Source organism: Tiliqua scincoides, chromosome 2 (genome assembly GCF_035046505.1).
Source record: "Tiliqua scincoides isolate rTilSci1 chromosome 2, rTilSci1.hap2, whole genome shotgun sequence".
In the NCBI taxonomy this organism is placed as follows: Eukaryota; Metazoa; Chordata; class Lepidosauria; order Squamata; family Scincidae; genus Tiliqua; species Tiliqua scincoides.
This window is the reverse complement of record NC_089822.1, coordinates 140,223,018-140,248,470: the sequence shown is the minus strand read 5'-3', so window position 1 is coordinate 140,248,470 and position 25,453 is coordinate 140,223,018. Positions and strand designations below refer to the sequence as shown.

Below are 25,453 nucleotides of genomic sequence, written 5' to 3'. Positions count from 1 at the left end.
CTTTCCCTCCTGTGGTAGATGTTTGCTTTGCATCTTGCTTCTGGAAGGCAAAAGAGTCATTCTACTGGTCTCTTTGATACCCCCACTGGTGAGCACATTCAGATTAAGGTCCTTTCCAGCTGACAAGAGCAAAAAGCACCATTTCTGCCCTGTCCTGTTCCCCAAACAGGTTGGGTTCTGACAGGAGACAGTCCCTGCATATCGGCCATTGTCTGAAGTGCTGCCATCATGCACCACCCAGATCTGTCAGTCTGCTTGTTCTGCCACATTCTGGTGCTAAAACCTGCTGCCAAAGTCTGGTCACCTGGGTGTTCCTCTGCCCTGCCACAGTGTCTCTCTGTCATGACTTTTGTTTTGGTCCTAAACTTGAAAAGTTGGCCACCCTGGTCTAGTCCCTGACCAAAAACAATGACATCCTATATAATTTACAACCCAATCCTATGCCAGTCTACTCAGAAATAAGCCCAGTGGCGTCACTAGGGGTGTGTGGGCTGCACCGGGTGATGCGTTTGAGGGAGCAGACACCACTACTGGCCAAAATTTTTAAAATCTTGGTATTTTCAAATAATACCATCATGTTATATATCAATCAATGTGTAATTTCATGCAGAATGCAACAAAAAAACCACATTGAAATGTCTCTATTCTATTGAAAGTTATAGCCAAAAAACCAGCGGTGGCGGGGCGATGGTACATCACCGCACCCACTGCCTGGGGCATTGCCCCCCCCCACTGCATGGAAGGAGGTCCATCATAGGGGTGACATGCTGGCCTCCCACATCAGGCGACACAAGCCCTAGTGGCAGCACTGAGTCTCATAGTATCCAATGGGGCTTACTCCCTGGAGAGTGTGCATCAGATTGCCCCCTTATGCCTGGGTTGCCAGATGATGTCTACCCAAGATTTTACCATTCTTTTAGGCATGCCCTGACAGAATCTGAAGAGAAAGCCAATCCACCTCAAGATTCCCATGGGACTGATGGTCAGGTTTTGCAATATATAGACGTGGCTGAATCAGGTGCTCATATTTTGTCTTTTAAAAGGGACCTGGAACTTGATCTATGGCATTGTGCTGTTAGAAAAACATTCTTCTAGAGTCCACATAAATCCAGTGAGACTCTAGTGTAGAAAGAATAACAAAAGCGTGAAAAGGAACACAAAATAAGTGGCAGGGCAGGGAGCATCCATCTTGGAAGTCTTGCCTCCTAGGATTTGCAGGGTCTATGTGTCATATTTCATAAGCAGTGCCTCTTAATGCTTCTCCTTACTCCACAAAGTACTCTTAGCATCCCCTGTTCATGTGCTGGCTTCAAACTTCTCTGTAAACTCCCAGCACCTTCAACCAGGATTGAATATTTGTGTTCCTGTGGAGATCCTTTTCAAGTTCATATAAAACATAATGTAAAGCTGGCCAATAGGATTCTCCCCATTTGCAGGAATATTTTCTAACTTCTTTTAAATTTTAGTTCCCCTTGGACTAACTCAGGGGTCTCCAAATCCCGGCCCCAGGGGCCAGATGTGGCCCGTGACAAGCTTCTATCTGGCCCGCGGCAAGTCTCTGGTTCCTGGCAAACCTCTGACCCATTCAACTGAATGTGACCAGAGCTGTGCTCCAATTGCATCTGGAGGGTGTTCTGAGGGCCCGGGAGGCCATGTACAGTACCTGCCGCCAGACCTTCTATAGGTCTAAAAACATCACTTCTTGGTTTCCTGACAAACCAGAAGTGATGTTTTTGGGCCATCTGAAGACCAGCTTTCTAATGTATTTATTTAAATTTTATATTTAAAATTTATTTATTTTTCTGGCCCTCGACACTGTGCCAGATATTTGATGTGGCCCTCTGGCCTAAAAGTTTAAAGACTGCTGGACTAACTGTAAAGTCTGTGGGGCAGAGATTATCATTTTTACATACACCTTTTGTTGGATAATCCTCATTTTGACTATTAAGACATTTTGGGTCAGTGCTACCCAGATTAGGTTGCCTTAGGGTGAGAAGACACTGGAGATTTGTAGAATTTTTATACAATTGCACTTATTCATGACTATAAAAGCTGACTTTGACAGACTTTTGTGCCATGCTCAACAGTTGCTCAGTCTGCCTGTCTAATGGAAGGAGTCCTGAACCCCAATCTTCTGGTCATACTGAGAAGCACACATGTTGCTCATCAGCCTGCAGAGGCATCCCCATGTTGGCACAGCAAACACCAAAGAGCACATTGCACAAGAAAGTCCAGACAGGAAGCTTTGCATTAGGCTTGTATCTGAAAGTCAAAGGCAGATTTATCTAATGAAATACAGAATCAAATCTTTGTAGGAAAGGATAGAAGTGGATCCCCTAACTAGTGTGAAGGCTGCTTGACTTCCCTTCAAAGAGCACGCATGACCAGAGAACAGAAAAGAGAGAACGCTCTGCCCTTCTACCATTAGCTAGCCTTACTGCCTCCTGGTGGTACACGTACAACAATACATCACTGCTGCTTATTCCAACATTTGTGTGAATGGAGGACACAAACCTGTAGAAGTTGATCGGAAAGCCTGTACCTGCAGATCCTGTGCATATTTAGGGTTCTGGGTGAGGACACATAACACTACAGGTTCATCTGCATCAGTTTCCTCTTTTAGCTCAGTCGTGTTTATTGCATGCCGACTGGTCTTCTGCTGTTAAATACCTGCAAGCTTCCACTCCAGCTGGTATTTCATTTATCTGCTACATTTATATACCATCTTTCTGCTAATGCACTCAAGATGGTTTCCAATTCAAAATAAACGCCATGCAATCTAATAGACAGAATACAAAAATGGAAGGGGATAAGGATGGGATGGGAAGAGGACGCCCATTCTTTCCTAATGCTATACAATTGTTATAATCGGTTTTGATGGAAATAGTTCTGGGAGGGGAGGAGGAAAATGGGAGCTCGTCCTAGCTGAGCTGGTAGAGAGGGCCTTCCTCTCACAGATCTCCTTTGGACAGACTTTTTCTCAGCTTCTGTACTTCTCCGGGTTCCACGAAGGATACATAGGCAGGCTATATCATCTTGAATTTAGGGCAGGTTCGCCTTTCAACACAAACGTTTTTTAAAAGACACAAGATGCACAGTTCACACATTTTCTGCCACACTGAAACAGTGAGATGAAGACCAACGTGTGCCCCAGGTTTGCCGCACAGAACAAGGAAACAGAAATATAGACAACAGGTTCAGGCAAGCACACCCACATCCCACTTTGGCCCCTCCAAGTGCTAATGACAAATGCAACATGGGAAAAGGCAAAGGAAGAATAACAAAAAATGCATCTCCACTCATGTTCAACCCTATGATGACAGGATCCAGGGCTGTGTCACTGCAGGAGTATTCCACTGTCATATATTTTGTATCGCATGGCATTTTTAGCAGAGGTATAGCATCTTTTCAGTAATGTAAATCACATGTACACAGCACAACCCTACCCAGCCCTGCTGCATGGATCACATTTCTGGCTGCTGTGAGCTCACAGCAGTGGCAGCAATCAAATCCTTTCTTCATATGAAAACTGCCTTAAGTAACCATAGTGAAGAATGGACAGCCTCTGCTATCTGACTGCACTTAAGTTGTGAACTGAGGTCAAACTTTTGCATGGTCATTAGAAAAACAGAAATATCATGGATGGTTCTCTCTCTTTTCTTTTGGTAAATACTTCTACAGCAGAATGGAGACCATCAGACTAGGTGCCAGGAGCAGTGGAAATGCTATGAACTTAAAAGGTTGTTAGCGGTCCAGGAGCCAGACTTTGTGAATCTGCAGTGTTAACTGCATGAAATGAGCCATTTTAGTTTCACAAAGAAGATAGCTGTGGGCGAAAATCATATCTTTGTGATCTGGAAAAGATTCAAGCAGCAGCATTAAGAGAAAGGAAGTCTTACAACCTCTGTAACCAAGGGATAAAAGAACCAGGTATATTTAGCCTGCATGAAAGCATGCTAAGCCTGTTAAGCTGACCCTTTTTCAAAAAGTTTTTAAAGGATGCAGAGGAAAAAGGAAGAACAATGATTAACCATATGCACAGGAGGACACAACAAGAAGCAGTGGATTTCTATTGCAGGGAATGAGTTCAGATTAAACATGAAGAGAAGAATCAATTTCTTTATCTGCATAAAAGCCCTTCAGCAACAGAATCAGCTGCCTGGGGAACCTCTAAAATGTCCCTTTGGAGAAAAAGCTGGACAGGCATTTATCAGCGTGCGTTTAGGCACAAGAAAGGGTGAGAGACTGTCACAAGCCACTGGGTCAAATTGTTCCAGTATATTGGTTCCAGATCTGTGGTGGAGAGGGAAGTAGAGGAGCGCATTTCCCCCTACCCCCTTCCTGACCATGTCCCTGTGCCTTCAAGAGTATATCGATTGGCTGGCATTAGCTGATGACAATATTTAACACCATGGCATGAAGAGATTCACCTGCTCATTCTTGCAGACAAAACTGCTTTTAACAGCCCAAGAGTGGGTCAGAACTATTTTTCTTGGTCAGTTGGCAGCTCTGACCCAGACTGATGCTATTGTGGACACTCCTGGACAGGATATTTCCGACTGTGCAAATGTACATAATGCCTTTGGCAACTGCGGCTGACACCGAAAGCTGCCATATGCTGAGCCAGGCCATTAGTCTATATAGCTTAGGATTGTCTACACAGACTGGTAGCAGCTGTCCAGTGATTTGGATGGGGATCTTTCCCAGCCCTACCTGGAGATGCCAGGGACTGAACCAGCCCCATGCATAAAGGTATAGCTGCCCCCTGCTCTCCTCCAGCAACAAGGATAGAACTGGTGACTGTCAGTTCCTGGAACTGGAACCAAGCCAGGTTCTCATGTGCCAGGTTGGTTCCTGCACACAGAGTTATTTTTTTTGCAACAGATACAACCTAAATGAAATAAGTTTGCATAATACTTCCTTCATTCCACTGTGTGGCTGTCACAAACAGCCACCAATTTTTTGTGAAGCTTTCTTTTTTTAAAGAAGCAACCTTGAGTTGTTTTATGAAACTGAAAATCATCTCTCTGTTTTCTTTTTTTTTCTTTCCTTGTTCATTTGTTTAATATTCATCCTAAAAAGAGTTCTGTTGCTTCAGAAAGCTTGCTCACTGCTTGTGGGGTTGATTTTTTTTTTTTTTTTGCAATGAAGTTTTTGGTTGACCTATTTCAAAAAAATAGCATCAAGTTGCAAAGGTATATAGACAAAGACTAACAAAGCATTTGGTATCAAAAAGACAAAAGTTTTTCAGTTTAGAAAAGGGTAGGGGTAGGTGTATATGTACAAGGGAGACATATTTAGAGAGAAAAAAAATCATGCAACCTTTGAAAGAATTTTCCCCCTCCCTCTTTCATAATACTAGAACTCAGGATCACACAGTGAAATTGACTGGAAGATGATTCAAGGCATATCAAAGCATGAACTTTGCCACTGTGCACAAGATTCATTGATGGGAACCCCTGCCTTATGATGTGGTGATGACAATTGGCTAATATGGCTTTAAAAGGGATTAGGCAAATGCATGGAGGGCAGGCCCTCCAACAGCTCCCTGTCATGATGGCTGCCTGGTCCTTCAGGGGTTTCATGGCAATATGCCATCAACTAGCAGTTACTGGGGCACCATCAGTGGGGGAGAGCTACTGCCTTCAAGCCTTGCTTTTGAGCTTCTCAGAAGTTGGACATTGTAGAAACCAGGTTGTTGGGTCAGGCAGATTTTGGCAGATCTGGAGGGTTCTTCTAATATCATCCTGCCACTGCTGCTTGATTTCTCCTAAAGAACTAGCACAGCTTCCTGCATTCCCCCTCCCCCAGCTCTTGATCTGGTTTCTCAATTCCTGCTCTGCTGAGAGCCATCTCAATCCCAGCAAATGATCCCAGCCTCCCCTTGCAAAGGGCAACTCGTTCTTGAGAAGCCTCCGCCTTTGCTCCTGCGCTGCTTTAATTCAGTTCCAAAATTAATTTCCCACCCTCCTTCCTTTTGAGTAGCCTCATTAATTGAAATAGCAGCTGCAAAGAACTGGAACAAAACTGATGCAGCCCACTTTCAAACAAATAATAATCCAATGCGGCGTGACATTGCTTGAATACAGCTCTGCCTATTGATTGGTGGGATTTGCCTGGGTGAATGAGAAAAAGGAAGATTGATCAAGGAGCAGGCCAATGGGTCTTTTTCTCCCCCCCCTTTTTAAACAAACCCCCTTCCTCCATCTGCAGCAATTTATAATACAGCAGAATGAGCTGTAAATCAGGAAATGACAGAAACTGTAATGCATGTTGCTGTTTCTAGATGTTCCATTAGAAGAACACTTAAGCACACACGCACATACAGAGAGAGGGGGGGGGAGCAGAATCAAAACAAATATTGGTTAAGTTTTGCACAAGGGCACAACATAATCCCAGCATGAAACTGGGGATACAACTTACCAAACCCCATAATTGGGCAAGGAAAAAGTGGGGGGTCCTCAAGGGAGTCTTTTCTCAGTGCTGTACAGACAATCTGGTTTATTTCAGATTTTAAAAACCAGCATGATTCAGTCAAAGCTGAATAGATGCTTCTAAAACCCTTTAGGTTTCAGAGGGAGATATTTCCTACATAGGAGGTTTGACTTCCTTATGCAAGCCATATAGATCCATTTGCTCCTTCTACAGAGAAACTATTCTCTGCACACATTATGCTGTGGGTCTGAATAATACCCATAACAGATAGAAGGGGCCAAGAACAGTAGGTGGATGATCTCAGAGTCATTTTCAAAGTCTTGGGTGGAATCTGTACAGTCCCTTGTAGCCCAAGGCTGACGTCACTGTACTTGTGCTGGGGGTGGGGGGAAGGAGGGAGCTTCTGTTGTGTTTCAGACATTTTCCCCTTGGCAGTAAATTCTGTGATCAAATGGCCCAGCAAGCAACAGAAAAGGAACAGTCACTGAAGTTCATCTTCCCTCCTTGACATAAAGCTTGCTGTCAAAGGGGAAATGAGCACTATCATGAGGAGGTAAACAATGTTACCATAAGTCTCCTCTCTGCTGTGACACTGCATAACACAACCACTAGGAGCAAGTCTAAAGTTATGCTTTTCGAAGCAATCCTGCCACCAAGTGGCTAATTCCTCTACTTGCTTCTCCTGGCAATGATGGGAGGCCATGGCGTTCACCCTGAAAGGCAAGAAGTGCAACCTTTCAGGGGGCCTCAGCTTTTATGTAGGTATTCAGTTATCACAGACAATTGCTGAACTCCAGCAATGGAGTGCCAACTTAAAGAGGGGAGTCCTTCAGCTCTTCTACAAAGTATTCAGGCTAGGACTTTGGATAGCTCGATAGGGGAAGGGAGTTCCTATCCCTTGGTGGAGAGGATGGTGGAGAGTCCCTTCTGAATTGGCATGCAAATTATACAATGAAGAGATCCCTACTGAGATCAAAGGTCACGTTGATGGGATAAGAGACAGTTCCCGAATCCAAGGCAAAGCCCAAGATATTAAAAGTTTTGTAGGTCAAAACCATCATCTTCAATTGTGCCTAGACAGCCAGGACAAACGGCAGAGCAGGTAGGCCAGTATATTCTGGACCAACTCAAGCTTCTGGGCAGTCATCAGGGGTAGTTCCATGTAGAGGACATAACAGTATCCTCGCTGGGGATGTCAGATTCATAACCTTGTCCACACTGTAACTAAATCTAGAATGATGGTGAGCTGCCCTCCCTCCTCACAGCTGAAGGCCTCACAAGGAAGTTCACCATCAGTATAGAAGTCTGAACCAATAATGGTACAGGAACTTTGAAGGCATACACTAAGCATGCTTTGGCTTGCAAAAATGCAGTCAAGAGGTCATGGCAGCCCTGTGCCTGGGGGAGGATGAGCTATGCCTGGGCCATAAGTCATGGGTGTGTCCTAGGTGCAAGGAGCTCCAGGCTCTCAGGGAACGCGTCCGCTCCCTTGAAGCCTTGGTGGCCGACCTGGAGAAGCGCAGGCAGCCAGAGGAGGACCGTGGGGAGACTTCCGGGGACGATCAGGCTTCGTCCCAACCTCAGGCGTGCAGCTCCTCGGCTGCCCGGGTGGGAAGTCTCGGGACTGGAGGACGTCATCCTGGAGAGGAGGGAAACAATCCCCTAGGGGGGATCCCTTCTCCAGGGGATGGGCCCGTATCCGAGCGCACTCGGGATACTCCTTGGCGGGAGGGGGGTCGGGGGCTTCTTGTAGTGGGGGATTCGATTATTAGAAACATAGAGAGGGGGGTTTGCGACGGATGTGAGGACCGCATGGTGACTTGCCTGCCTGGTGCGAAGGTTGCGGACATCACTTCTCGTCTAGACAGGCTAGTAGACAGTGCTGGGGGAGAGGTAGCAGCTGTGGTGCATGTCGGCACCAACGACGTGGGCAAGTGTAGCTGGGAGGTCCTGGAGGCCAAATTTAGGCTTTTAGGCAGGAAGCTGAAAGCCAGGACCTCAAAGGTAGCGTTCTCTGAAGTGCTACCTGTTCCACGCGCAGGGCCAGCTAGGCAGGCGGAGATCAGGGGTCTCAATGCGTGGATGAGACGGTGGTGTAGGGAGGAGGGGTTTAGATTCGTTAGGCACTGGGGAACATTTTGGGACAAGCGGGGCCTGTACAAGAGGGACGGGCTCCATTTGAACCAGAATGGAACCAGACTGCTGGCGCATAACATTAAAAAGGTGGCAGAGCAGCTTTTAAACTGATCCCTGGGGGAAGGCCGACAGGAGCCGAGGGGCATCCGGTTCGGGACTCCTCATCCCTATGGGATGAGGATGGGGAGGTTAGAGAACAACAAGACAAAGGCAGGGTAGGAGAAGAAATTGGGAAAGGTAGGGTGATGGGATGTGATAGACGGTTTGGCACAATGAGAGGATGCGGGGACAAAGGAGCGAATAAGCAGCCCATCCTGGGGCATTCCGTGTATAAATGCTTTTATGCGAATGCCCGAAGTCTACGAGCAAAGGTGGGAGAACTGGAATGTCTGGTGACAAGGGAAAATATTGACATAGTGGGCATAACGGAAACCTGGTGGAATGCGGAGAATCAGTGGGATACCGCAATCCCGGGCTATAAACTCTACAGGAGGGACAGGCAGGGGCGTGTTGGAGGTGGGGTGGCCCTTTATGTTAAGGAAGGGATAGAATCCAGCAAAGTAGAGATTGAAGGTGGGTCCGACTCCACCGTAGAATCTCTGTGGGTTAAATTACCAGGCTTGAGCAGCGATGTAATACTGGGGGTGTGCTATCGTCCTCCAGACCAGAAATCTGATGGGGACCTTGAAATGAGGAAACAGATCAGGGAGGTGACAAGGAAGGACAGGGTTGTAATCATGGGGGACTTCAATTATCCTCATATTGACTGGGTCAATTTGTGTTCTGGTCACGATAAGGAAACCGGATTTCTTGACATGCTAAATGACTGTGGCTTAGAGCAGCTAGTCACGGAGCCCACCAGAGGACAGGTGACTCTGGATTTAATTTTGTGTGGTACGCAGGACCTGGTTAGAGATGTAAACGTTACTGAGCCATTGGGGAACAGTGATCATGCTGCGATCCGTTTTGACGTGCACGTTGGGGGAAGAATACCAGGCAAATCTCTAACAAAAACCCTTGACTTCCGACGGGCAGACTTCCCTCAAATGAGGAGGCTGGTTAGAAGGAGGTTGAAAGGGAGGGTAAAAAGAGTCCAGTCTCTCCAGAGTGCATGGAGGCTGCTTAAAACAACAGTAATAGAGGCCCAGCAGAGGTGTATACCGCAAAGAAAGAAGGGTTCCACTAAATCCAGGAGAGTGCCCGCATGGCTAACCAGCCAAGTTAGAGAGGCTGTGAAGGGCAAGGAAGCTTCCTTCCGTAAATGGAAGTCTTGCCCTAATGAAGAGAATAAAAAGGAACATAAACTGTGGCAAAAGAAATGTAAGAAGGTGATAGGGGAGGCCAAGCGAGACTATGAGGACCGCATGGCCAGCAACATTAAGGGGAATAATAAAAGCTTCTTCAAATATGTTAGAAGCAGGAAACCCGCCAGAGAAGCGGTTGGCCCTCTGGATGGTGAGGGAGGGAAAGGGCAGATAAAAGGAGACTTAGAGATGGCAGAGAAATTAAATGAGTTCTTTGCATCTGTCTTCACGGCAGAAGACCTCGGGCAGATACCGCTGCCCGAACGGCCCCTCCTAACCGAGGAGTTAAGTCAGATAGAGGTTAAAAGAGAAGATGTTTCAGACCTCATTGATAAATTAAAGATCAATAAGTCACCGGGCCCTGATGGCATCCACCCAAGGGTTATTAAGGAATTGAAGAATGAAGTTGCAGATCTCTTGACTAAGGTATGCAACTTGTCCCTCAAAACAGCCACGGTACCAGAAGATTGGAGGATAGCAAATGTCACGCCTATTTTTAAAAAGGGAAAGAGGGGGGACCCGGGAAACTATAGGTCGGTCAGCCTAACATCTATACCGGGTAAGATGGTGGAATGCCTCATCAAAGATAGGATCTCAAAACACATAGACGAACAGGCCTTGCTGAGGGAGAGTCAGCATGGCTTCTGTAAGGGTAAGTCTTGCCTCACAAACCTTATAGAATTCTTTGAAAAGGTCAACAGGCATGTGGATGTGGGAGAACCCATGGACATTATATATCTGGACTTTCAGAAGGCGTTTGACACGGTCCCTCACCAAAGGCTACTGAAAAAACTCCACAGTCAGGGAATTAGAGGACAGGTCCTCTCCTGGATTGAGAACTGGTTGGAGGCCAGGAAGCAGAGAGTGGGTGTCAATGGGCAATTTTCACAATGGAGAGAGGTGAAAAGCGGTGTGCCCCAAGGATCTGTCCTGGGACCGGTGCTTTTCAACCTCTTCATAAATGACCTGGAGACAGGGTTGAGCAGTGAAGTGGCTAAGTTTGCAGATGACACCAAACTTTTCCGAGTGGTAAAGACCAGAAGTGATTGTGAGGAGCTCCAGAAGGATCTCTCCAGACTGGCAGAATGGGCAGCAAAATGGCAGATGCGCTTCAATGTCAGTAAGTGTAAAGTCATGCACATTGGGGCAAAAAATCAAAACTTTAGATATAGGCTGATGGGTTCTGAGCTGTCTGTGACAGATCAGGAGAGAGATCTTGGGGTGGTGGTGGACAGGTCGATGAAAGTGTCGACCCAATGTGCGGCGGCAGTGAAGAAGGCCAATTCTATGCTTGGGATCATTAGGAAGGGTATTGAGAACAAAACGGTTAGTATTATAATGCCGTTGTACAAATCGATGGTAAGGCCACACCTGGAGTATTGTGTCCAGTTCTGGTCGCCGCATCTCAAAAAAGACATAGTGGAAATGGAAAAGGTGCAAAAGAGAGCGACTAAGATGATTACGGGGCTGGGGAACCTTCCTTATGAGGAAAGGCTACGGCGTTTGGGCCTCTTCAGCCTAGAAAAGAGACGCTTGAGGGGGGACATGATTGAGACATACAAAATTATGCAGGGGATGGACAGAGTGGATAGGGAGATGCTCTTTACACTCTCACATAATACCAGAACCAGGGGACATCCACTCAAATTGAGTGTTGGGCGGGTTAGGACAAAAGAAAATATTTCTTTACTCAGCGCGTGGTCGGTCTGTGGAACTCCTTGCCACAGGATGTGGTGCTGGCGTCTAGCCTAGACGCCTTTAAAAGGGGATTGGACGAGTTTCTGGAGGAAAAATCCATTATGGGGTACAAGCCATGATGTGTATGCGCAACCTCCTGATTTTAGAAATGGGTTAAGTCAGAATGCCAGATGTAGGGGAGAGCACCAGGATGAGGTCTCTTGTTATCTGGTGTGCTCCCTGGGGCATTTGGTGGGCCGCTGTGAGATACAGGAAGCTGGACTAGATGGGCCTATGGCCTGATCCAGTGGGGCTGTTCTTATGTTCTTATGTTCTTATGCCTGACCCCATAGCTTGGCAGGGCCACCAGCAAGTCATGTACCACACAGCACTGCTCAGGCTCATCTGAACTGAACTGTTTTTTTAAAGTCAGAAATGGCATATAGTGCACATGGCTGTCCAGCAAATGGGTGCAGAGAGAAATATAAGATATGAATGAATACACATTCTCTTCAAACCACAACTTTGGTGGCCTGCCCTGTTTCTGCTCTTGCTGAATTCCAAGCTACTTCCACTTTGCTGCTGTAACCTGTCATGGAATCAGCCTTCAGAGTTCAGATGTTCGGCCAAATGGGGGAAGACTTTACAAAGCTCCAGTGAAACCTGTTTTTGGAAGCCATGGAGACAGAACATGCAAGTTGCTTTACTGAACTATGGTTAGCTGATCTGCTTGCACTTTTCCTCTTAAGCGCTGAGCAGCTACTACATTCCAAGTAGTAGCCAAAGCTCAGGGCCGTAGCAAGGAAGGGCCAGGGGGAGCTTTGCCCCCCCAAGCCAGCGGTTTGCCCCCCTAGCATTTTTTCCAAACCTGTCCTCTTTATCGAATCTGGTGTCAGTTGGGGGTGATTTGAAGCCCTTTTTGCAATGTTTTTTGTGCACAGTAAGAAAGACGGCTCGGTGCTTCTGGCAGGGATTGGGGAGGAGAGAGAGTGCATGTGTGTAGAGTGAGTAGAACAGGCTGGGGGGGGCTCCTTGGAAGTTATGACCTCTGGTCACCCTGCCCCCATCCAAAGCACATGGAGAGCAGGGCTGGTCAAGAGCAGCTACAAGGAAGTTGGGAGAGATTTCTACTTGTACTGGCTGGAGGAAGGGAGGGTGCTATTTTCTACTGTGGAACATGGTAATTATTATAATGGTATTGCTGTGGGGAGGGCAGGGAGAAATGCTTCTGTTTGGAGAAATCATGGGGCAGGATCTTGCCTTTCAGATATACTTTTAAAATTAATGGCTGCTGCGCTGAGCAGACGTGCCTTTCTCGAGTTCTTGAAAGGCACCCTGTTTCTTCCCAAAACTGAGGATCTGAGGAGATCCGAGGATTGTTTGTCAGGAGACACAAACTCCTCCATGTGATGGCATGATCCCTGAGGAGATAAAGCCTGGCCCGGGGGGCTTTCCCAGAAGATTCAGCCGTCCTGGCAGCAATGGTGAAGAATTCATGCTGAATCAAGCTGAAGGCCCCAGCAGGGAAAGACCTTGAAAGACTTCAGTAAGTGTTATTCCGTTTGTGTATGCCTGGTGTGGACTGAGTAATTTGATTGCCTGATTTGGTTAATTTTTGCAGTAAGAAGAGGACAAGATGAGGGAGATGGGTGAAAAATGTCCTGCCAAAGTCAGATATAAGCAATAAGAGAAGCTACTTCACACATTGTCATGGAAATCCACATAATTTCTGTACCCTCAGGGCAAATAAAAATCAGTCGGCACAAAGCATACAAAATCATAGAAATGGACATCACTAAGCAGAGAAGAAAGAAAAATAATTTTTTCAATGAAAAAAGAAGGAAAGCTGTTGGGGAAAACAAAACTTCAGATGCGATTGTTATTGTGTTATCAGGATGCACCATCATTTTTGAGGGAGGTGCTTTATTGTTTTCAAGTTTACACCTACAACTTACTGGTCTATTTCACTCAGCTCTGTCAAAGGTGTGTCTAGTCTTTTTCCACATCTATAAAAACATATTAGATATTTTAATTCACTGCCATGTTTTGTTCTTAGTTGGTTTTAATGTTATTGTAATTGTATTTTATATGTTTTATTTAGTTATTTTAAATTATGTTTCATGCTGTATGTCTTTGAGTTGTGGAAAAGCAAGATAAAAATCTTTTAAATTATCAACTAAAAAATTCCTACAAGCCCCCCTGCCAAACTCAGCAAATGCTACAATTTTTATATATTGGTTGCAGAAACTTTGGCAAGCATTCCCCACTCCCACACCACAAATCTACATATTCTAGTACCATAGCAGTGGTATCACAGCAGACAGACTGTAATTGGGTAAGGTTGGGTAAACTACAACCCAGTTTTTCCCAAGCAAGATTTCTCTCTTGGGCCCATCATGAAAACAAGGGCAGTTGAAGGGAAAACCCAAACATCTTACAGAACTGATTTCTTCAGTGCTATATACCAGCACAATCCTGTTAATTATGGTAAGGACTTAGAAAACCAGGCCTAAATCATTTGAGCCTTAAGTAATGGATTGTGACCTGGATTGCAAAGAACAGTTTTTTAACATTTCACAGCAATTCTAACAGCTGGTATGTGGGAAGACAAATCCAGTCTAAGCTAAAGGAAAAAAATCAATGCTTAATTGGCTTTCCTGAACCTAAATATGTGATCACCAAATACTGTACACTGAGACCTGAAAAGGGATCTCCAAACCATCCTGTCCAACTAAAGAAGTGTGCTGTCAGGGGCAGCAGACTGCTTGCTACTTGTTCTTTCCTCAAGGATTTACAATTCCTACACATATCTAGTGGAGCTTCTAGGTATTAAATGCTAGAAAGTGCTACCCTCTCATTCAAATGCAATGGAATTTGTCAAACATCATGGAGTGACCAGATGTCCTTTCTTATTTATGCAAGCTTTCCCTAGGATGAATGTGTAATAATGTATGATATGCTAGCAAATGTCTTGACCCTCCAGACAGCTCTGTCTTTCTCCCAGGCAGTCTTGTAGTCTCCCGATTTTATAAGAACAAAACTGTGTGGTAAACCAAGTTGAGAGAGATTAGCCAAGGCTACCCAGAGAGCAGTGTGATTGAGCAGTTATTTCAGCTCAAGCAGAGGTGAATACAGACCCAAGTGTTTTCATATTAGGAATAATCCAACTGGGTTGTGTGGAGGAGAAGAGGATAGCCTGAGTGTTTCGGTACAAAATATTTTCCCAATGTGCAGTTTCTACATATAAACAGCACTTCAGTGATGTGTATTACTGGATTGATTTGGCCCCTAAAAATACAAGAACAAGCACTCAGAACACAGCACGGTACAGTTATTTATTGAAATACTTGAAAAGGCCAGTGATGTGGGGGGAAAAATAAGTTTGACAGGAGGAATTTCCATTTGTTAGGGTTACTTGACCCTCCTCTTGGTTTGTTTAAAAAAAATGCCATCTACAGGTAATTCCAGCCAGGTATAGGATGCAGTGCAAACCATGCAACTAATCTACCAAGTAGAATAAAGCACTGTGTACTATTTCAGTTCTACCCCATACACAGCTTGTACAAGAATGATTTGCAGAAGTGAGGGGATGGAACACATACTTGTGTGAATTATAAACAGTTATACAAATTGATTGCCCACTGGATCTGTAAGGGCTATAAAACACAACAGAGCCAAAAAGTAAGAGAATGGCACACAGTGTCAGATGTTGACAAGTAACTGACAACACTTGCTTTTGTGAAATCAAAGGGAACATATATCCCCTCTCACTTCCTTGACCTGTGGCACATATAGGCAATACAACATAGGATACACAATCATCAATCCACATTGGGTCAAACCTGCCACGGTAAAACAATTCTGTGAATAAGAAAGGTGGGGGCATGAGCAGTTCAGTTAAGGAAAAAAAAGTAAAAACCAGGCCGCCCCAAATTCTGTTGTCCAAAAAGAGAACTTCAGATACCTGTGAAATAAATAAGTGGTGGTCCTGAACCTACATTGATGAAAATAAATTCTAATTTCATTCTCTCTCACTTCATTTGAAACATTTAAGAATGGTATTTCTAATAACTTTGGGGACATTCTGCCTCACTGTCTTAATATATACAAGTTATATTTACAATAATTCCCTTTTGGCCTTACAAATGTAGCCATTTTAGATAGCCACTGTAATGCAAAAATCTCTCTTGCACAACCTATGCAATACTGCAAGTTAGAACTATCATTTAAAATCACTGTATCCATGAATTTACCAATAAGAATAAAGTAACTCGCATATATAAATATTTCTAGCAGATTTCGAATGTACATAAAAGTTTCTTTTTCATTTTGGTAGGCCCCTATCCCCCTGAAACGTGCTTTTGTCCAGATCATCGCTGCTTTAGTAGTGCTCTGTACATGGCGAAGCCCAAAACGGCAAAGACCGTAGCACCAAAACTTGCTCGAAGCCAAAAGGTTGAGCTCTTGAGGTCTGCTTGTGTCACATGCCTGAAATTTGAAGAGCATTAAAAGCAATTAACTGATTTTGTGACAGACATCAGAGAAAACAAAACTCACAGATCACACATAAGGTTGCTTTTGGAAACTTATTACATTTGTCAGTGTTCTATCACTGTCAATGTTATATAAACCCAGTATGAAAATCAGTGCTTCTGGTGAAGTCCTAAGGAAGTGACCCTTTTGCCCTAGCTGTTCAGGGTACTGCTAAGAGATCAACAAAAGTAAAATGCAATTCTGTTAACTTTTTACAGCAGTATATAGTAAATAGTTTCGTCATGTTCACATTTGGTCTCTCAGTACAAGCAAGCTTTGAACAGAGAACCATCTGATGGGAGGCCAAACTTGAACATGACCAACTAATTTATTGTAATCTGCTGTGAACACTTTGACCTCCGGAGGAATACTGTCACAGCTTGTAAGGTTGCAAACTAGAAGCAACTAAAGTGGACCCAAGTGCAGGCTTGTAAATAGCCTCTTGCAAGAAAGCACTGTAACTAGGTGAGCAGGGAAAGAAGGTTTTTGTAAACTGGATGAGTGTTTTTACAGGCTGTAGACATACCATAAGTGACCAACACATGGACAGCCGCGGGCCCTTTTGAAAGGATACCTGATAACTGCCAAATGTATGTCTGTTCCCCTCTCCCCACAAGATGTGAAAGAAACTGGGGGGAAAAAATAACCTGAGCTGTATTGTTTCCCCTTTGCTTTTCAGAACTTAAGCTTCTCCAGCATTGTTACATTTTTATACAATCAAGTGTGCTGGTTCAGAGGAGTAAACTGACAACTGTCTGTAATAACATTTCCAAGAGCTAGAACAATAAAATGAAACTGCAAATGCTTTCCATATATTGAAAATACACACACAATCAAGGGTGGCCTTGAGATTTTTCTTTCCTAGGTCTATGTTTTCCCTTCTCCCACTCCTTTGGAGCTCTCTCTTGCCACTGTGGCCAATTTAAATATAAGCACGTACTCATACAGGTAATTCTACGTGTCTGTGATATTTAAAAGGTCTGCTAGTTTCTTCCTCCTGCGTTAATGCTAGCTATGTGAAATACCTAGATTGGGGAGGGGTGCTGTTTAGTGGCCTTCATGTGGCTGCCATGGCATTCAAATTGGTTTACTGCCTCAGCCCTGGACCACGTAGGGAGCTTGTCATGCTTAATAAGCAACTACAAAATTATCTTTGCATGCAATTGCGCCATCACTACACTTCAGCCAAAAGCTGAAATGATGCTGGGGGACGCAGAAAAGCAAAGAGCAGAATTATGGCTGTGTTGTCACGAACCAGCTTCTAAATGTAGTTGTACCATGAAACTAGCTTTATGGTTGCTCCTAATCACCCCCTTTGACATGATGCTTCTGTGCAGTGCTGTTGCCCAAGCACACAATCTAATCATTCACATCGCTGTGCTGCAAACTGTAATACGGACTAAAATGTTAGTGAAATGATGATATTAATAAAAAACAAAATGCAGAATAGCATGAATATGGTGGGTGAAAGAAAGCCACATACAAACTTGACAAGACACAAAACAGACAACACACAGGATGACTGAAGCCTCCTCCTCCCAACCCATTTGTGAAGTAAGCTCAGCTAGTTCTCATCAAAGTAATGGAGGCTTACCACAATGCAGTAGGAAAAAAAATGTTCAAGCAAAGGTTATTGGAGTGACCTTAATTCAAGGCACACCGATTCTCAAACTGAGTGTTACAGAACTGATTTAGGAAGGCCCTACACAGAAAAGACAGGAAAATTCTCTGGCTTCAACATTTTAACGACCAAATTAGAAATAATGGGGAAGCTTCAGCAGTACAGGACATAGAGATATACACCGTAACATCGGACACAGCGGATTTTGAAGTGCAAGTTAAAGAACTACCACGCTCCTTCATAAAAGGACGAATTATGCCACTTACACACCACTACAACATGCCCAATTTTTTTTCAAGCACTTAAGCAACAACTCTTTCAAAGGTTTGCACCTTCTGCTACCCCATGCAATATTAATAGGTTTGCCTGTTTATTGTCAGCGATCAGTGAAGCCAGGTACAAAACTACCTGCAACCAATCAACCTCCACAACTGTGTCCTTGAAGGACATGAACAGATCAAGTGCAAATGTTTCTAGCACAAGTTAGTTCTTTCAGAGCATCTTAAAGCAAGACTGGATTTCTCCGCTGGGGGATTAGTCAGGATTGTGTTACCTGTCTTCAAGTAACTGCGGAGCAAGGGAGGACCCCATGTAGATGGAATCTTCTACAGAGCTGACGGCGTGTACTTGGTGAATGATACTGCTCTCCTCGTCTGATAACAGCATGGCACCCAACTCATCTACACGGGCTCTCAACCTTTTTACACACATGCACACAGTTGGCAGTTCATAGCATGGCTCAAAACAGCAATTTACATACCAAAATAGCTTACAATCAGCTACCAATCTGATTTTAATAAGTGCCTGTTTGCTCTTGTGTGCATGTTAATAAACCAGCATGGATGATTAATGGTGGATCAAAAGCAAAGAAAGATCTCTGACAAAGACCTTAATATTAGCCATCCCAAGTCAAAGAATCGCTATGGAAATTCATCTTTGTGATATCCTTCTCAAACTAAGGGGATATACTTCGGATACATACTCAATTCATTAAAATTCCATTTTTAGTTTTATTTTTTCAGGCATGTCCCTTAATTTTAAGAATATCTTTTTAAAAAGCTCTACAGTGAAACTTTAAAAAGAGCAAAAATGGATCACAGAATTAATGTGATCTAACTTTTGTTTTAAAATGTTCATATTTCATATTTAATTGGTACAAATATTTTTTTTCTCTCCAGCATATTTAAAGATTCCAAATAAATGAATTTTAAAAACATCTATTCCAGGTTAGTGAAAGGCTCTGAAATTTCCTGTTCTTCAATGTGTGCCTTTATCAACTCACAGCATTTATGAGCAGGTTAAGAAGTGACATTCCAATAGTGGAACTGTACAGTACATTAGACCAGATTTCTTAAATGCCTATCTGTTGGTTAATGCAAACACCAAAGTAAGGAAACAGAACTAAGAAAAGTCAGAAAAATGATTTGCATCCATCCTGCCCCCCATTCCAAAGACACAAGCTTGCAGCCTAGTTTTTGGCTCCACTACCTACATGCATTCTCAAAAGAATGCAATGAGGGCAACTGCTAATTTACTTCTATCAAAACCCGATGATATTTGCGATGCCTGAAGGGTAATCCAATCCTACACTTTTTAACAATTAAAATATGCATCGCCAGCTTAGTTTTATTCACTAAGAACTGGACCTTAGAGAATATTCTAAGGAATGTTCTCAGGGAACTGGACCTGAACAATTCTATCCAAAATGTTCAAAAACGTGAGTATAATCACAGCATCACCAGGCAGGTATGCCAGTGTAAGTCTGCTGATGCAGTGTGCTCCCTTTCAAGACCCCTTAACAGTCTTAAAACAGAAGGTGTAAAGCAATAGGTAGATTTTGTTTTACTTCCTTGTTTATGATTAAGGAAAAGTGATTTTAATCTATATAAAACAAGCCAGCAAGTTTTCTCAAAGTCAATTACCATTGACTGACACATTATAACAGACCATACAGACACAGTATTAGCCTAGAATTAGGCATTTAGAAATGACAAAAATTTATTCAAATATCAAAAATATATCACTATATACATGTCATGTGACTTGCAAGACAAAAAAATGAATCCTACATAATTGCCATGTATGGGTAGCAATTACTTACACTTGTTACTTAGCTAATAATACCCAAATTAAAGTTTTTTTTAAAAGCCTCTGAGTTGATGTGGCCTATCTGATCCTTTCTAATGAGTTCTAATGCATTACATGATACCCGATTTAGCAGGACAAAAAAACAAGAAATTTTGCTTCTTTCATAAAGGAAAGACAGCACATGCACAAAGATTAACTAAGAGTTGGTACATTTTTGTTTATCATATGTAACTGATGTTTTATATTAACATACATGCAGAGTGCATTTCCAAACAGAAAGCACAGACTTTACTATGTTTTATTAGGTAAAGAAAATACTCAATTCTAATTTTATTTTACTTGTTTTTTAGCAGTTTATTATTTCAGGGACAGAACAACCGAGCCACTATTTCTCTGGGCAGAAATTGATAAGCCACAAGACAAGTGACTTATAACATGATCTATTAGATTCAGGAACTTAACACTGTTAATAACAAGCAGACAAGATGTGAAGGGGCCAGGACAGCAGTTTGTTCAGTGCTTACTCTCTCAGCATTTTAGCAACATCAACAGGCAAATCAGCAAGAGAACTGCTGCATGCTAAACATGGTGGGCATTTTTAAACAGCAAGTGGCATCATTAACCTGCCTTTAAACAAATGTATCAGTCTTATGTATAAGAGCTGAACAGCAGTTCACCTGGACAAATATGAGGCAGGATTCTGATAAAATTTCCATTTGTTTATATGCAGGCAACATATTCAATGAATTTTTAGTCACAAATTAGTGTGCTTTGGGTCCAACGCAGTCAATTCATGCCCATCTATTTTTCCTTCCCTTCAAGCCTTCTTTTCAAAAGCTACCTCCGCTCCCCTCCGCCATTTTTAAAATTTTCTCAAAGGATATTGCAATGTGCTTTCTAAGTTCTTTTCAATTTAAAGTTCCCATGCAACAACTCAGGCTGCCTTTTGAATTAAAGAGTTTAAAGAGCACAGTGTGTTATGGTGGAGGGGGAGGGATCCTTCCAAAAACAGAACACAAGAATGCGCATTCTTTAATGTAGGACTGGTTCTTTCCTTTATGTATTTTGCCTGTGATTTTCATACAGCTGTACATATGACATCAAAACTGCACTAATGAGTCTGCCTGACTTTGTAACAAACAATGACAGTCCAACTTGTTAGTGTTTTCCCCTGCTCTTTCCTGGGGACAGGCAAACCCAAAGATAAGGAGCAGGGCTGCACAAGTTCAAATATATGCCTAGGGTTGCTGTATAAGAACACAGTTTGCCTAATTAACCTTAGCTATAAAGTACCCTGTAAGAGGGAGCACTCCGCTCATGTAGCCACCAACACTGGGAGTGTGCTGCACTGACAATCCAAATCTTTGACCAAGCCTCAGGTCTTTCACAGCAACAGTCCATACTGGGGCTTAAGAAGGCTCACGGCACATTTGAAAACTTCTACAGTAGGCCTTGAGCATATCACTTTGTCATCACATGTGTTGTCATGAAGCGTCAGGTGATCTACTTACCAGCCCAGTCATATAACAGACTGGTATATAAAGATACCACTTGTACTGTCTCTGAGATAGACCAGCCTAACACTGTGTAACTTTGGGTGGGTGGGACAATAATTACGCACCAATTTCCTGCAGCATGAGAGGTAGAAACAAAGCAAAAAAAATGCTACTCTTTAAACTTTCAGAAGGATAGAAATTATACAATAAAAGGTACTCTATCTAGATGAGAGAGTGATGGCTTTGCAAAACTCTTTAGTTTATAGATTGAGAACCCCACAGGCTTTACAAATCAGCATACTGGGTTTAACTCATGTTCAGCACAACAAACTGTACTGAGATTCCAAGTCCACATAACTGGAATATACCATCTGTCTACTCTGTTACATAGTTCATTTATACAAAACACAAATGAGAGACAAACACCAAACTGAATGCCACTCCTGCAATCTCTTTTTAAAAAGAGATTTTGTTTTTGTTTTCTGATACGACATTTCACTTCTATCATTCCAGCTTCAAAGTGTCAAGGAAATGAAGATCTCCTTCCTGTTGAGATTCAACTGTCTGCTAAGGATTCAAGTCCAAGTAAAATGCTGCTAACCATACAAGAAGATGGTGATTAATGATCTCAAGCCAACATGGCAGCCACAGAAAATCAGCCTCTAAGATTGATGAGATATGCAGATGACCAAAAATAAATCAAGCTGATGGGTTGAAACACAATGCAAACACAGATGAATTAGAATGGCACACTCAGAAATGTCATTTTTAAAAGAAGACACAAGAATGCAATAAGAGGAGAGTAAGTGCCAGCCAGACAAATGAAAACGAACACCTAAAGAAGAAAACAAATTAAACATAAAAATAATCCAGCATGGCTCCTCAAATGTTTCTCTAAGGTATGTTGCATAGAGTGTTTTGAATACACGTCCTGCTCCCAAGTAAGTCTAGAAAGGTTGGATCCTGGGCAGTTCAAACCAAGTCTTGCATCTCGGTGGGGGGGGGGGGCACTTCTGCATTACAATAAATTTGTATTTCACTAATGACAGAAAAATTTTCCAGGTCATATGGGCCCAAAAGCCCTTGTCAAATTTGTGTAACACAAGCTCTAGGCTTGCAGGTTCTGCTTTCTCTTGAGATTACATGTACTATAACTATAACTATAGTCTTACATTGTCTGATTATCAGTTAGGTAATAAGTCTGGCTAACTTCTGGGTTTGAGAATGAGAGGCTGAGTCAAGAAGATTGTGCATCATTAGTAAACAATGGAAAGTACTTGACATTGGAAGATACTTTCTGAAATTTAATCTGCTCTCAGTTATTAGAAAGCTTCCACCTAACAAAATAAGCTTCCTGAACAGACATTGTCTGAAGTGTGGAAATCAGGGCCCTCTGGTTGCTCTTTAGTCCGAACCCGACCACACAGTTTGTTCACTGGATCCTTTTAAGGATCTCACACATCATTCACCTACAGTATCATGGCACGTATGACAAAAAATAAGCATGGGGAAAAGGAAATGTGGGTCTGGAATATTCACCTCTGTCCCTCTCTTTCGCTTCCTTCCCCTGATGGCTTTACAAAGAAGGAGCCCAAAAGGTGCTTTCTTTCCAGGATGAAGGCAGGAAATCACTGGGGGCTGTAGGGAAAGCCCCTCCTGTTCAAAGTTCAGATTCTGCCAATGTGGCTTAGAGGAGTGGACTTTACCTAAGCTTCCTATGGTCCTGCCCTTGAAGGGTGAATAGATTTTCTTCCAGAAAGATTTTCTTCCAGAAGAATTACAGCAGTGGCAAAATTTGGGAAATGTTGATGCACAGTGCAATGCTCAGCAGTCTCCTCTGATAAAGGGACTGATATAGGGGCTGATATAATCACAGTGACTCTGTTCTGTTGATCTTGAAGCTGACTATTGGAGCTATGGGCTGAGCTTATTAAGGGACCTTTTAAAAAGAACTTGGTACAATAAAGGTCTACTTAAATTTTCCTATAGCTGTCAGCAATACAGTAGCTGTGCGGGTGGAACAGACCAAAAAAGGAGCTCTACCTATAGTCATCACATGAGCAGACTCTTTAACAATCCTTACAGATCTTCCTTCCATACAGCTATGCTTTAACATTAGCATTTCACCAAAACTGCCTTTATGCTTCCTACCCTTCTCACCAGTATTTTCAGACTAAGATTAGGCAGTGCACAGAAACTTTCCCTGATCAGAGTATGATTGTATTCTAAACTTTACTTTCCAAACTGCTTGCTTACAATCACAGTTCACTGTTCCACAGAAATATTGTATGATTGGAACACCTATTCATTTGCTGGGCCAATTTGACAGGGTGGGGCGGGGCATTTGATAGAAGCAGGTTCTGTTACATCTTCTTCCACGGGCACCAATGAAAAGGATTTAATGGATGCTGTACAAATCAGATGCAACTCAGTTTGCAATACATACTGAAAAATCCTGACTGAATATTTGTTGCCAACCTCATTTCCTAAAATATCTGAATGCTTTGGGCAGAGAATTTACAACCACTGGTTATTCTTAAAACGTATCAGGAGCTCATATTTTGTTAAAGAGGAGCCAACTGTTAATGCTGCAGATCTCATCAAACCATATCCATCCATACAGATCAAATATACATATTCAAAACACTGGAAATGACTGCCTCTAATACCCAAAACATTCTATGAACTAAAGTACATATCCATTCAGACTGTACAGTGAGGGTCAGCAACTGGAGATCTCTGAGCCAAAACTAATCTGAGAAGAATATTCTCAGTTGCCAAGCAAACTTAAGAAGAAAATGGTTTAGTTGCATCATTCATTTCTATGTACTGAGGACTGATGCATCCCTCACTTGCTTCTCAAAATGGTCTGACAATAAAATTAGTTGCCAACCAGGGATGTACAGTGCTCTTGTCTAAACTTGCCTGTACCCCTGAGATGAAGCTTATTTGTGAAATTTACATCAAAACTGCATATAGATCAACACAGGTGTTGGTATATTAAATATTTAGCCAGCGTTTCACTTCTCATTAGCCATCTGGAAAGCTGCTTCAGCTCTTCAACTTTTTTGTTCCTACTAACTTTCTACAGTGATCTACAACTTTGGGGTGCTTCACTATGCCCATTAAAATAAGTTCCATTTGAAGAGAAACGCTTTAAGGTGGCATTAATTTCTAACAACTTTTGGTATATTTGCCCATTCAATGGATATGGAGTGAAAGGGTCTGTATCTAGTACAAAGTTCAACAACCGGTTTAATAAATTATTTTCAAAGCACACCTGGTACCTAGTAAATAAAATCAAAGACCTGTTAAGAACGGCAGTGAAGAGTTTGTTCTTTACAGATTGCAGCAAGTCTGAGTTGAGGAGGTTCTGACAGATGCAAAATGTACACCTGTTGCAGGTGCACATACAGCGTAACCGGGCATGGCTGTGAAAAACACACAGAAGGACAGGAGTTGAGATCTCAGGCAGAAATGAGGGCTGAGCGAAAACTAAGAGATGTGGGAATAAACTGGTTACATTTCAAAGGTGGGGGGGTAGGGAACCAAGAAGGCGAGGCAAGGGTAGGCTAAAGTTGTGCAGATTCCCAAGTGGAGATATGAGAGGAAAATGCAGTGTGATGAAACACTTGCACCCCCAAAAGAGAAAAACCAACTTTTACATATGCTGAGCTTAAAAAAAAACAAAGTGGAAGAGAATATGCACTTGCTGTGCAGACCTTCCTTAGTCCAGGGAAAGAATGGCACAAGTTGCATTCTCCTACTACTCAAAACTGTACAACTTTGACAAGCAACAGCTACCCTTACCTCTTCCACCCCAACCAAAACACACATGCTGAAGAATCAGGGGGGAAAAAATAAGGAAAGGTAAGAAAGTCAAATAGACTACTCCATGTATTTCTCAAAATATCTGAGTATTCCAACTTGACCAAATGCATTAAGGAAAACATGTGCAGGCATCTAGATACCTTCCCCACCTTTCCAAATCAGGACTTCCCAGTGAATGCTGGTGACTTTCCAATCACCGAACAGCCAAAAGTCAAAACTCGGTGACGTTGATACTTGCATATTGGGGCACTTCCCCACATTCTGCCAGAGCTAGGGAACACTGTGTTCTTAGAAATGGCCTTAAAAAATTAAACACAATCACAGAGTACAAG

The 25,453-nt window shown here is 42.9% G+C and overlaps 1 protein-coding gene across 4 annotated transcripts in view; it reads right to left on the bottom strand.

The window, feature by feature from the left end:
- Positions 1–14,870: 14,870 nt before the first annotated feature.
- The window catches only part of RHOT1 (ras homolog family member T1), a 58,477-nt gene continuing 47,894 nt past the window's right edge, over positions 14,871–25,453 (bottom strand). The window contains exons 19-21 of one of the 4 annotated variants that reach the window (XM_066613317.1): positions 24,599–24,721; positions 18,260–18,403; positions 14,871–16,040 (exon numbers count right to left, since the gene is read on the bottom strand). In XM_066613317.1, the coding sequence (XP_066469414.1) occupies positions 15,923–16,040; positions 18,260–18,403; positions 24,599–24,721 (385 nt within the window). In that variant the 3' untranslated portion in view covers positions 14,871–15,922. The remainder of the gene's footprint in view (positions 16,041–18,259; positions 18,404–24,598; positions 24,722–25,453) is intronic. The other 3 variants (XM_066613319.1, XM_066613318.1, XM_066613321.1) reach the window with 3 other exon arrangements.